This window comes from Heloderma suspectum, chromosome 13 (genome assembly GCF_057233095.1).
Source record: "Heloderma suspectum isolate Gila_16-S chromosome 13, 16-S_ref, whole genome shotgun sequence".
In the NCBI taxonomy this organism is placed as follows: domain Eukaryota; kingdom Metazoa; phylum Chordata; class Lepidosauria; order Squamata; family Helodermatidae; genus Heloderma; species Heloderma suspectum.
The window spans coordinates 10,294,161-10,307,674 of record NC_139470.1 but is presented as its reverse complement, the minus strand read 5'-3'; the positions used below and the strand labels follow the sequence as shown (position 1 = coordinate 10,307,674).

Below are 13,514 nucleotides of genomic sequence, written 5' to 3'. Positions count from 1 at the left end.
TGAGTTTGCTCTTTGCAGTTTGGCCTTGGCACTCTTGATGGACACGGTTTACACAATACCTTTTCTGTCCATGGGCATGGTCTTGGGCATGCACTCATGTGAACAAATGTACTATGTAAACCAGGCGATAGCTTGAGATGTGTCCAGCAGTCTTATTCCAGGAGCTGTGATTGGCTAAGACCCTGTTCAAATTCTTAGTGCCACCCCATACAAATGTGCTTTTAACCCAGCCGAGATCAGACGGAGGTGCAGTTTCTATTAACTGCTGCTTCCACAGAGAGATTCTGGGCATCAGTGGTGTGATTAACATGATAGCAGCAGCCCCTCTCAAGCCAAAACGTTGATCTCACACACATCACAATAGTTCATACAATCCTGGCACCTTGGTGCATCCTTTCCCAACCTGGCTCCCTGCAGAAGTGTTGGACTACAATCCCCAGCATCCTCCAGCTGACATGGGGAGTCATGCTGCCTTCATTGAATTCTGGCTGCATTTCCATGAGTGACTGCCTGTGGGCTGCTGAGCATTTCAGCTGGGCTAATAGGCAGAGATCTCCAAATGTACATATTACATTTGATCCTGTGGATATAAACCTAGGAATGGCCACGTGGACAGGGTGTGTGTGGGAAAAATGGGGTGCGCCAGCCCTTTGGAACCCTGAGGAACATGATGTGCATACCTCCACATCCTGTGCACCCCTGCATCTCTTTTCTGTTCTCGATTTGCCCAGGCCAAGGTTCGTGAGCTAGAGGAGAAATGTCGGACGCAGAGCGAGCAGTTTAATCTCCTGTCCAAGGAGCTGGAAAAGTTTCGGAAGCAAGCAGGGAAGATTGATCTCCTGAGTAGTAACGCGTTGGCATCCGTGGATATCCCTGCCCCCCCAAGCAAATCCCTGTCCCAATTAATGAATGGAATTGCCACATCCTTAGGCAAAGGTAAGAGTGAGCACTTTGGTTCAAAGCTGTCCATAGAATGTCTAGAAAGTTCTGTTCAGTTCTGGAAAGTTCTGGAAGCTGGATTTGGCAACTTCGTTCATTACAATGATTAGGATATTCATGAGTTGTGGCTTTGTTTGGAATGGACCACTTCAGACTGTAGGAAGAGGGATTTTTGTGTGAAGCCTGCCTGCCCTGGATAGATGAACTTGGAGGGGAGGAGGAATTCGGAAGTTCCTGCATCAGGGGGAGGACGAGGTTAAAATTTATTTCCCTGAATTACCAGGGAATATTTTTACATCAGAGAGTGTTTAGGCTGGCCTTTGCTAACCTAGGTCCTTCCAGATATTTTGACCTGCAACTCTCATCATCCCTGACCATTGGCTATTCTAGCTGGGGCTGATGGGAGTCACTGGCCAGCACATCTGGAGGCACCCAGCTTGGGGAAGGCTGCTTTTAGCATGTATATCCCCCAGCAGGCTGAAGTGGTGCAGTCCCAACAGGGATGTAACATGATTAGTGTGTAGATTGGCTCTCAGATGCACTGCAGGAAAGGGAGTTGTTGATTTAACATTTGCTTTTGTATAACCAATGGAGCTTGCATAAGAGAACGTCCTGGTGCATTGGTCCCTAAATCAGCCCCCCTGCAATCCCTACCTTAATAAGAGAGACTTAAGCCCGCTTGAGTACATTCCAGACGTCCTTGGCTATGAAAAACAAAACAAAACAACCTGTGAAATGTCTTTTCACTTTGCTTTTTAAGGCATCGGAGGAAGTAAGGATCTAGAAATTAAAGAAGGTGGTTGCAAAATAATTCCAGACCCAATTCCTCTTGCCTTTCTGATTATAATGTTCCTTTAGGCTGTGTGTTTCCCAAACCAACACATAAAACTCCCCCAAGGGAGCGGGGGAGCTGGCTGTGGTGGTATGGCTAGGCCTCTTCTGTTTTGCCAGTAACAGCTACCACTAATAAGCTGAGCCTTGGCTTGCTAGTTTGCTTTTAGTACATAAATAATTTGCAAAGGTCACAGCAGCAGCATAGACTGGAGGTCACCCGAGGACACTTGGAACAGCTCCGGCATGTTGATTTGTGCCCACAATTTTGCCTAGCATCGCTCTTGATCCTCTGTTGAGCTTTGCATTGGCAAGTTGGGCCAATTAAGATGTTGACTTAGGACCAGACTAGAAATGTGGGGTGAGGGAGTAGCTTTGAACGCTAAAAAGAGTGCACAGGGGATGGGAGTGAAGCCCGACCTAGCCTCTGCTTTATCTCTTCTGACAGAAACGCTTCTCATTTGGCCCTTACATGCTGTTGCAGGAGGGAATCCTCATTTATGTGTATACAAGGACAGCTAATTGGGTTCAGTCCAAAGCCCAGCAGACACAGAGATCTGAGCAATCAAGATTTAAGTTTAATAGAATTTTACCCAGCCATTCAAGTAAAATTTACCAGGCTGGCTTCCACACTATAAAAATACAATATAGGAATGTTATATCAGACAAAAGTTAAAGGCATCAGATAAAAGCAGCATAAACCTCTATCTGCTTATGGTGAAAAGTTCAGTGTTATTAACATGAGCATGTCCTTGTTGGATCAGACCAAAGGTCCAACTAGCCAAGCATCCTTTTTTCATCAATAACCAGCCAGATGCCCTGGAAAGTAGAACATCCCGATGAGGCTCATCTCCTGTTCCTTGTTCCCAGCATCTGGTGCTCAAAGGCATATGGCTAGAGAAGATGGTCATTTTTTTTGTCAGAGTTGAAGACTGTTTGAAAGAGGGATTGTTGCTCATGGTATGTACACTCATTTTGCTTTTGCCTCTGCTTAAACAGGTTTTGCAGGGTTTTGAATGGTTTTTAAAGCCTGCATGACCTGTTTGACCAGAAGCAACAGTGGGAGAAAATTTGTGTGTGTGTGTGTGTGTGTGAGAGAGAGAGAGAGAGGGAGAGGGAGAGAGAGAGGCAGGCAGGCAGGCAGGCAGGCAGAGTATGCACACTATGATTTTGGCCTACAGCTCCCATGATCCCTCACCATTGGCTATGCTGGCTAGGACTGATGGGAATTGTAGGTCAAAACAGCTGGAGGGCCACAGGTTGCCTACCCCTGCACTACATGGGAAGTGATGCCTCTCTCAAACTATTTTCAACTCTCTTAAAACTATTGCCTGTATCCAAATTTCTGCTCCTGAAAACAGTTGTTCTGTTTTCATAGCCATTCATAGACCTCACCTCCATGACTAACATTATATTGGGGAGAGAATTGTTCATGCAGTGGGGGAACAGACACAGGGCTGTCCCCAGGGCAAAGCACTTCAGTGCAACGTTAGAGATACTGCTGCATTTGGGCTTTTTAGTAGGGCTGTGCACTGCTTCAGCCCAAGGCCTGAAGCCCAAATCGAAGTGGGCCACTTCGAGCCCCTCCTGAGGTGAAGCGGAGGGGGCACGAAGCAACACGAACAGCTATTGCTGCTGCCATTTTAAAATGGCGACTCCCTGCAACAAGAGCCGGCAGGCATCCAGGGCTCAGGAGGTGGCAGCAGCAGCAGCAATAAGGATAAGGAGCTGGGGGTTTGTACAGGGGCGTCAGGGAGCCCCAGAAGTGGGATTCGGCCATCTGAATCCCGCTTCGGGGTCGGGGGGCCCTGAATCAGCCCGAGCCAAATCGGGCCAGCCTCAGAAGCCACAAAGAGGCTTCTGAGGCAGATCAGGGCAGGGGTGTCCCTGCACAGCCCTACCTTTCAGAAAAATAAGGTGAAAAAAGAGGGGAAGTAGCCACTTAGCATTATTGCTTTAGCGATAACTGAGGAGAACATTTAAGTTGTTGTTGTGTTTAAAACTGTCTCTCAAAAGAAAATTTCAGGTGCAACATTTTCAAGGGACCAAAGTTCTAAAAGGCAAATTCTGCCATGCTGCCGTGTTTAGTCTTCGTATGCGAATTGTACACATCTGACGAGTGTTTCAGCGGTTGTGAAGATACAGAGAATTTTAAAACCAAACCAAACCTTGCTCAGGTTGGATTAGATTGTACAACTCAAATCCACTTGGAAAAAAAGATATGTCTTCTAACTTGCAGCCGATGGAAATCTTTTCTGGAAAAAAGGATAACTGGCTTCCCGGTGAAGCCAATCAATAAGATTTGCAGTTCATCCGATATGGAGGGCAACGTAATGCGCTCTCTCAGGCATTCAGAATTGTCCATAATTGATCAATCAATTGTATGAATTCTCTTGTGCAAATGGTCTTCAAGTGCCAGCAGCTAATTTGTGCTCTGAGACCTTTAAATTAAGAAGTCTGTCACCCTGTAATGTTTCCTTCTGGGGAACACTTTTATTCTCCACGGGGCTCTTGCCAATCAGGGTGAGCAGGATTTGTTCCAGGAACTGAAGCAGAACAAGGCTCATAAAGTTGAGCAAGATTGCCCAGGTCTTGTTTAGGACCATTCCATGCATTACATGGCACCACCTCAGGTTTGCTGTTGACAGGGCTGGCCCTGCCATAAAGCAGTGAGGGAACCGCCTCAGGTGGCAGACGCCAGGGGGACAGCAGTGGCAGCTCCCCAGCTGTTCCTCCTGAGCCCCTCAACTATTCCCCTCTCTTGGAGGACAGAGCAGTGTCTGTCCCACAGCCTGTCCTGCACCCTCTAACCTTGCCTGCTGCCCTCAGCTGTGTGAGAGGACTCTGTCCCAGGGCTGAAATAAGATTCAGCTGCCCGTCCACATGGCTTCTGCATGTGGATTGGAGGGGGCACCATCTTGGCCTTGGCCTCAGGCAGCAAGATGTCTTGGGCTGGCCCTGGCCAATGAGTGTCCACCAAAGCCCTATTTGAGAGCTCATTAATCATGCAGTTCCATTTGCATGAGGGCAAGAGTGGGGCTGTGCCCACCAGCCCCACTGCCTCTGTCACATCCCCGGCAGCCCAACCCCCATGTGGAAGGTTCCAGAAGCCGAAGGAGATAGACTGAGCCAGACTGAGGGAAGCTCTGTGTCTGTGTGGCAGCCTCTGAGAAGCAGCAAGCAGCCACCCTGCACTTAATCTCCGTGTGTGCCTTGCAGGAACAGGGAAGAAGTTATCGGGGATCAGAATCCCAGGCAGATGAAGCAGAAAGCCACACATTGATTATTTCAGCTCTCAGTCTACATGTAATTCCATTATTTTCTTCCCCAAGGGCCTTTTAACAAATTAGGTGAAGCAGCTGCAGATTGAGTGGAAAGACCAGCAAGTGCAGGATGGACTGTTTCACCTTTTCTTCCTCAGGCATTTGTCCACTCCGCCTACCTCCCCAGGTGCTTTTCTCTGCAAGAGATCAAAGTTATGGAGATGCTTGTTATCCACCGATCGTCAGCACTTCAGACAAGACAGGATGTCCAAATCAAGGGAGAGGCAGAGCATTCACCCTTGCATTACAGAAAGCAGCTCCAGGGCCGGCCCTACCATCAGTCAGAGTGAAGCAGCTGCCTCAGGTAGCAGTTGCCGGGGGGCAGGGAGGGACAGTCAGATGTTCAAGGACAAAGCTGTGTGGGGCATGTGACCTGCCTTGCATCCCCTAAGCATCAAAATAAGGTTTGACAGCCTGTCTGATCAACTTCTGTATAGGGGGACCCTGTCATTTGCCTTAGGCAGCCAAATGTCTTGGGCCGGCCCTGGCTAAAGCACGATTTGAATGCAGTTCTCCACAATGGAGTCTTGGATATGGCTCTGTACAAGAGAGCCAGCCATTGTTTACTGTTAGGTCTTTGGCTTGGTCCTCATGCTTATGGTGTGCTGTTGCGTTTCAGGTAGGTACAGGGCAGGTTGAGAAAGCCTCATCTCTCAAAGGTCTCGATCAGGGTTGTGGAACGTGCGGTTCTTCAGATATCGTTGGTCTGCAGCTCCCGTCATCTGTCACCATTGGCAATCCTGGCTAGGGCTTCTGGGAGTTGTAGTCTGACAACATCTGGAGGGCCACATGTTCCCCATCCCTTACTGAGGGAAGTGCCTAACACAGTACCATGAGTCCAGGGGACTTCGAGGATTTCATCCAGGAAAGGGTTACGCAAGGGTAGGCATGGCCGGGCACCTGCCAACGGCCCCCACAGCAGGAGGGTCCCACTGGCAAGAGCTCCCTGGAGTTATTCCTCCTTGTCACCATTGCAACCTGTTTCTTCTCCTGCCTCCTGCTCTGGCCCAAACAATGGTGGTGGTGAGGAGGAGGTCGATGCCACTGCCTGCTTGCTCGCTGGCTTTGTGCCTGACAAGCAAGCAAGCAAATGATCCAGGGGCTGGAGCCTCTCCCCTTTGAGAGAAGGTGGCAATGGCTGGGATTGTTTAGCTTGGATAAAAGGAGGGTCAGGGGAGACAGGACAGAGGTCTCCAAAATGATGCATGGTGTGGAGAATGTGGATAGAGAGACCCTTTTCTTCTTCTCTCAAAATACTAGAACCCAGTGGGGTCATCCTATGAAGCTGACTGGTGGGAGATGCAGGGCAGATAAAAGGAAGTCCTTCTTCACACAGTGCATAGTTAGACTATGGTATTCGCTACCATAGGATGTTGTGATGGCCACCCATTTGGATGGATTTAAAACGGGTCGGACAAATTCCTGGAGGAGAAGGCTATCCATGCTTACTAGTCCTGATGGCTATGTGCTGCCTCCAGTATCAGAGGCAGTGAGCCTCTGTGCACTAGTCACTGGGGAACATGCATGGGAGGGTGCTGTTGTGCCCATGCCTGCTAATGTGTTCCTGGTCGACAGCTGGTTGGCCGCTGTGTGAACAGAATGCTGGACTAGATGGACCCTTGGTTTGATCCAGCATTTCTCTTCTCGTGTTCTTATGCTATTAAGCGGTGGCAATGATGAGAAAGAGGCTGAGGAGTAAGAGCAGCTGGGGACAAAGGTGGTGTGAAGGTGGACTCCCCAAGGGAGGGGGCCCATTGAGGATGTCTTGCCCAAGGCCCTCAAAAACATGGAGCTGACACTGTGCTTTGGAGTAATTAAAGCCCATTGTGGAAGATGCGTCATACGTTCAGCCTATGGAGCCAGCTGCTTATGTGCTCCACGATGGAGTCTGGGGTTCAAAATGGAATCTGAGGAACTTGGGTCAATTAGCAGGCCAAATGTGCCCACGCCTGAACCTGGGAGGGGAGCAGCCCCATTTGTCTTCAAGCAGGAGGGTACAGTGGCTTTGTCTATATTCAAGAGGTTGGGTCCCGTATCATTATCTGACACAGTTGTCTTTTAATCTGCATCTGTCGCTGTTCAGTATGCACAGGATGAGTCCCTCAGTGCTTAGCAAAGTTCAATATATGCCGCAGCGACCTGCCTCTGCAAGATGGCATTTTGGAAAAGTAGATGGGGGTGGGGTGGGGAACATGGTGTACGATATTTTCCCTCACACTGCACTTTTGTTTCCCTGGAAGCTGCAAATACGGAAGCAGAAAATAGCAAGCACAGCTGTAGCAAAGCCAGAGAGTCCAATTTAGGACAGTGCTGACCTCCTCAGATATCGGAGCCACTCTGCCTTCTTCCCTCTTTCCCTATAATTCATGTAGTCTATAGTCTTACTTTTCAAAACCGGGATCTGTGCATGAGGTTTAGGGTAAAAATCTGGCTTATATTAATTTACAAAGCCACTTTGCTGTTACATTGTCTGCACCCACCCATGCCTCCCTAGGCTATTTTCTACCCTCTGATACCCCGTCCACCACTGGAACGCAGCCCCTAAGAGCTTCTCCAAAATGGAAATTGCCCCTCTGGCTTCAAGAAATTCCCGTCCCCTGGTTTAGAAGGAGACAATAGGGGATACATCCACCACCCCCCTTTAGAAGTGTGGGCAGATACTATTATCTTTATTATCCCCTCTCTCTTTCTGGGAGGGGCACATTCACTGCAAATCCAATAACAGCTGAAAGTCTGTCATATCTTTCTCTGTTGAAAAATGGCTGCCAGGCATCATAAATAGTCTTGCTGCAGCCTGTCTGGTGGAGGTCAGTTAAACTGTAGCATTACCACCATGGTACAGTCGTTCCTGGCCAGGAAGAAAGATCTGGGCTGGTGTGGATATATACGTGCCCAAATTACACGGTGAGCCATTGCATATAAAAACTGCTTACTGTGTGAAAGCAATTGCTGTCACGGATCTCTCCACATGTTTGTTTTCTTCCCCTCTTGTACACTGTTGAAGACTGTTGAAGTTAATAGCTGGAAAATGTAATGTGTGAATGAGACAAACAAGTTGGAAAATGTGTATCTTAGAGGTGAACTCAAGAAAGCCAGGACTGGCTGAAGCTTCCCGTCAAGTGTATATTTGGCTATAAATACCTGGGTTTCCTGCATGTCATGTGTGGAACAGCTTGAAGTTGGATGCAGTGACACATATGCACTGATTCTTAGCAAGTTCCTTTTCCTCCCTCTTTCTGCTTGATATCCAATCCACCAACATTTCCTTCTCACCCCCTGAAGTTCTAGCCTACGAGCCATCAGCCGTTGTGCAACCATAAGCAAGGATAACAGCTGGTTGTGCCGGGAAGCCTGCAGTCTACACTCTTTATCCCAGCGGGGTGCTCTCTGTCTACAGTAGAAGCAATTTCTTAGAGCAGCTGTAAAGTGATGACTGTGTTTCAGAGACACTATATATCATAACGGTTCAGATATGTCATAGACTATTAATTTCCAGGTGGTGACGTTCTGAAGAAAAGAGAGCAGTGTCACCCGCTGGTGCCAAAAGTCATTGGGTACAACCCTCAAAATGCCCTCCAAAATACCCCAAACTTTTTGCGTGTGCAGCTGTCTCTGTTTAGTATTCTTCTCCTTCATATGTTTCCAGCCAATCAGGGATCACCTTGTGAACAAGATTGCATCAGGTTGCCAATCAGGTAGCCTTTAGTAGTTCTTCTCTTCTTATGTTCCCAGCCAATCAGTGATCACACTGTGAACATGATTGAATCAGGTAGCCAATCAGGTTTGGCTATGTGACAGTGTTAGTACATCACCCTCAGTCTGAATGGGTTGGTGTGTGTGTGTGTGCGTGCGTGCGTGCGCACATGCGCACAGAATGCTGGATATGTATTCTTCCAAATCTCCTTCCTCCAGATTTAGTTCACTTGGGCAAGAATGGCTGTCTTTTGATTACAAATCTTGTTCCACAGTGACAAAGTGGTTTCTGCCTTTAATGGATAAGACTTAAAGAAGAAACGTCAGTAAAGGAGCTGAATTGATTTTACCATTAAGACTTAATGGTTGGCTATCTCTGTGATAACACTAAGAAAATATAAGGGTTTTTTTAAAGCCCAGTTGGAACAACCCCAAGACAGTGTTTGAATAATAGGGATGGGGGATTCTAAGGGGCCCTTAATGAAATCCACAAGCCCCACACCCTAACTCCCACCCAATTTGACTAAATCATACCCCTTCCTGTAGCCTTCTAAAAACTGAGAGGGGTGTTACAAAGGGGCCCCAGCCCTCACTGCCTCCCCCTACCTTGTAATTTCAGAACTTCATCAAGATTGCCACCAAATTTGCCAGTTTGATATCCTATGATGTTCTTCCATTTCTCTTTTCCACACAGGTCATGAAAGCCCCTCTGGAGGCCACTGTGTGATCTCAGAGTATATACGACCCCTGCAGCTATCTGGTGACAAACCGGAGCAATTGCCCATCAAGCCAACTTTCCTGTCCCAGTCACAATCTGGCAGCCCAAGATGCAGATTTGAATCAGACGTAAGTTAGGAATGAGTTGGGCAAGCTTGAGTCTTCCTTGGCTGTGGTGGAGGCTACAATCCTATACACACTTACCTGGGAGTAACTCTCATTGAATGAAGTAGGACTTACTTCTGAGTAGGCAGGCATAGGATTGGTCTGCAAGCATGCTGCAAAACTGGTTTGACCAGAATTTGCAGCAGGGCAAGAAAAAGGTATGTGTGTTCGGTTGGCAGAGAAAGCACTCTCATACTCCTATTGCTCTGAAAGTATGGTGCTGGTACAGAGAACCAGGGTGAGTTTTCAACAACTATGCTTTGCTTCCCTGGCAGAGCTCTTTTTAACTGAATTGCTCATTGTTCGCCTTTTGTATTTGTAATTACGGGGTGCATGCATACCTCCTATGAGAATTTGGCTCCAGGAATGTTCAGCGGTTTGGTACCCAACATCTAACAGGTCAGAGAGTTACATTGTGTTCGAGCACTTCAGGAGAAGTCAGCCTTTGAAAAGTCAAACCAACAAAGAGGCGCTTGACATGGCAATTTCTGAAAATGCAAGCGGGCCTTGTCCATTCGACAAAGACGCCATCCATTTACTGTCTCATTGATTGATAGCAAGGCGGGGAGGAGGATGGAAATCGACTCCCAAAGTAATCATTATGGGTTCAGTTATGAGTTCTTTTGCATGGCAGCATAGTGGAGGGAAAGGGCTGTGTTCTTTTCTCTGTGGACTACCAGAGCATAAGACAGAAGAAAGCCACAGTCACAACATTTTTGTTTTATGAGGAGGTGGGTGGATTGAGAGTGGGTGGCCGGAAATAATAGGCCCAGGAGTGGGACAGGTAGAGCTGTTTATGCAAGCTGTTTTGCTGCTTCCAGTGGCTTCACAGCTGAAGAGGAACTTCATGATAGGTTTGACGGCATATCCAGATTAGGGATGTCAGAGAATTCCGTCCGGATTTTAAATGGGCTCAAATTCTGACAAATCCAGTCCATGGAATCCTCCTCAGAATGGGGCGGCCAGGTTGACCTGGACTGGAGCTGAATTGGACCCAATTTTTTTTTCTCCACCAAAGGGCAAATTTTTCGAAAATAATTATGGAAATAAAAATGTTAATCGTAAATGGAGGAAGAAAGATCGCGAGCAGCTTTACCCTTTTTACAAGGCATTTTCCATATGCTTTCTTTCGCTGGGGCTGAGTTGTCCACATAAATCCTCCATCTTTTCTGTTTGTTGTCTGTGGAGGTCAGGTCAGGTCCGGTGAGGTGAGGTCAGGTCAGGTCCAGTGAGGTCAGGTCAGGTGAGGTCAGGACAGCTCCGGTGAGGTCAGGTCAGGTCAGGTGACTGGAAGTTAGGTGGGGAATCCCCGCGAAGGGCTTTACTCTTACAGAGACGGAGGGCGTGCGGAAAGGATTTTTTGGCAGGAATTACGGAAGTATTTAAGTAAGTTCTGGAGCTGGGATAAAAATGGGGGGGGGAATCCGAGGCAGGCGGATGGTGGAATGGGGCGGCCCTCAGCTCTGTGACATCCTTGCGGAGCCGCTCCACAAGGATTTCGGGGGGGAGGAATGGATCCAGATTGGGGAAGACAGCCCAGTGGTACATGCTTTGTATGCAGAAGTTCCCAGTAGAGCTGCTGCCAGGGGTGCTGAATCTCAGGCCTGGAGTCCCTTTCCAGCCTGCCACATACCCTCTGGTGTGTTCTCTGCCTCTTGTGCAGTGTTTTGTGGTTTAAATTTCTGTGAACTGCCCAGAGAGCTTCAGCTATTGGGTGGTATGGAAATGCAATACAATAAATATTTTCCCCCATTCTTAACAACTGAAATGCCTCTCCTAAGGGTAAGTTCCTGGCAGTAAAAGCTTTAAGCTAAAATATGCAAGTATTTTTGGTGTGTCTGCCCCCTCCCCCTTTGCCTTGGGCACTGCTCACCACTGGAATGCAGCCCCGAGAGCTTCTACAAAATGGAATTCAGCCTTCAGGCTGAAAGAAGTTCTGCACCCCTAGAGTAGGCACTACCGTGTGAGATGGACACATAGTCTTTATATGCAGAAGATTCCAGCTACGCGCCTCAGTACTTTCTGTTAAAAAAAAAAAAAAAGGCCTTGAGTAGGAGAGCTTGGAATGGTCAAAGTGGAGGAGGAATCAGAAATTAGGGGTCCCCTGGGCCCAAACCAGTCAATTGAGGGCTTCCATCAGAGCTAGTTGCTGACAAGGGTAGGCAGTTAATAGCTAAATGGGCCAGTGGTCTGCTTCGATGTAAGGCAGTCCCTTAGTCTGTAATATGTCCATTTGTCTCTCTGGCCTCTGAGATTTCCCCAGGCATGAAATGCCTATTTTCAGCACTCATCCTCTCAATCTTAATGGCTAGAATAGTGATTGGGTTTTTAATGACCACGTGATTTTGCACAAGGCCGGATGCTACACCCAATGCCAGTTTTTAGTACATTGTTCACATCTGTCATTGTGTTAAATCCCTGATGCTTAGTATTACACACTTTCCTAAATAAATAAGATGGTCTGCAGACTTTATCTGGAGGGCGTGACGTGTGTGTGTGCATGTGTGTGTGTGCGCGTGCATGCACACGTATGCTTGTATGTGTAAATCTCACATGAAGGACTGTTTGTGCTCCTTGAGTTTAAGGTATCCCCCCTCCCTTCTTGGTGCTGGCTGATGTGTGGGGAGGTGGAACACCCACCCCATTTCCTACTTCTTCTTGCAGATGGATAATGAACAGAATTCTAATACCTCAAAGCAGAGATACTCGGGAAAAGTCCATCTTTGCATCGCCCGATACAGGTAATTTCAACTCACCAAATAACTTTTTACATGAACTATATCCTTGAGCTCCCTGATACAAACTACCAGGAAAATGTGAGGTGACAGGCCTCCTTAAGAAATCGTGAGTAGTTCCAAGGGGAGCACTTGCCTGCCTGGCCATCTGTCTGTCCTGTACCAACCACAGGTACTGAACGAGAGGCAGGGAGCTTTACTTGCTGGCTGGACACTTTGAGGTTCTGGGACGGATGTGCAACAGTGCTTTCTCTTGTGCCCACCCAGAGTCCCACTGTCAGTGTTGTCATCCTTGTTGTTATTACTATTATTATTAACATGTATATTTTGCCTTATTTGCTAAAAAGCCATCACCTTGTAGATTTCCCACAAAGTAAAAAGTCATAGCAACCGATCCTTTTATTGTGTGTTCGGGGGAGGGGGGTGAGCAAGGATCATGCCCCAGTCATAAAGGCTTCAAAATAGCAAAGGGCTGGATGTGTCTGATCTCATCTGATCTCGGAAGCTAAGCAGGGTCAGCCCTGGTTAGTACTTGGATGGGAGACCGCCTGGGAATCAGGCTTCCAGCATTGAGCGGGGGGTTGGACTTGATGGTCTTGTATGCCCCTTCCAACTCTATAATTCTATGATTCCCACCATCCCTGACCATTGGCCATGCTTGTTGGAGTGGTGGGAGTTGTACTCCAACATCACCCTGGGAGCAAAGGTTGGGAAAGGCTGATCTAGCCAAATACAGTCTACTGTGAGAGGCTGTGGTTCTTCAAGGTCTCAAGTACTAAGGGGGCTTTCCCAGCCCAGCGACTGAAGACTGTTAAGGGCTGGATGCGCCTGATCTTGGAGGCTAAGCAGGGTCAGCCCTGGTTAGTACTTGAATGGGAGACTGCCTGGGAATCAGGCTTCCTGCATTGAGCAGGGGGTTGGACTCAATGGTCTTGTAGGCCCCTTCCAACCCCACGATTCTATGATTCTATGAATAAGTATGTTAGCAAGATCCAAACAGAGGGGTGAGAAGAGACTGAGCCAAGGGAGGTGAGGAGCCACTGGCAAAGGCTGAGTGAAATGAGGTGGGGCCAATCCCACAGTGAGCTGAGTCCCTGTGCTGCTGGGGCGG

The 13,514-nt window shown here is 47.9% G+C and overlaps 1 protein-coding gene across 2 annotated transcripts in view; it reads left to right on the top strand.

The window, feature by feature from the left end:
- RIMBP2 (RIMS binding protein 2) overlaps positions 1 to 13,514 on the top strand; it is a 98,769-nt gene that overhangs the window by 28,461 nt on the left and 56,794 nt on the right. For both annotated transcript variants that reach the window (XM_084820016.1, XM_084820015.1), the window contains 3 exons: positions 732 to 936; positions 9,481 to 9,632; positions 12,333 to 12,409. In XM_084820016.1, coding sequence (XP_084676142.1) covers positions 732 to 936; positions 9,481 to 9,632; positions 12,333 to 12,409 — 434 coding nt within the window. The remainder of the gene's footprint in view (positions 1 to 731; positions 937 to 9,480; positions 9,633 to 12,332; positions 12,410 to 13,514) is intronic.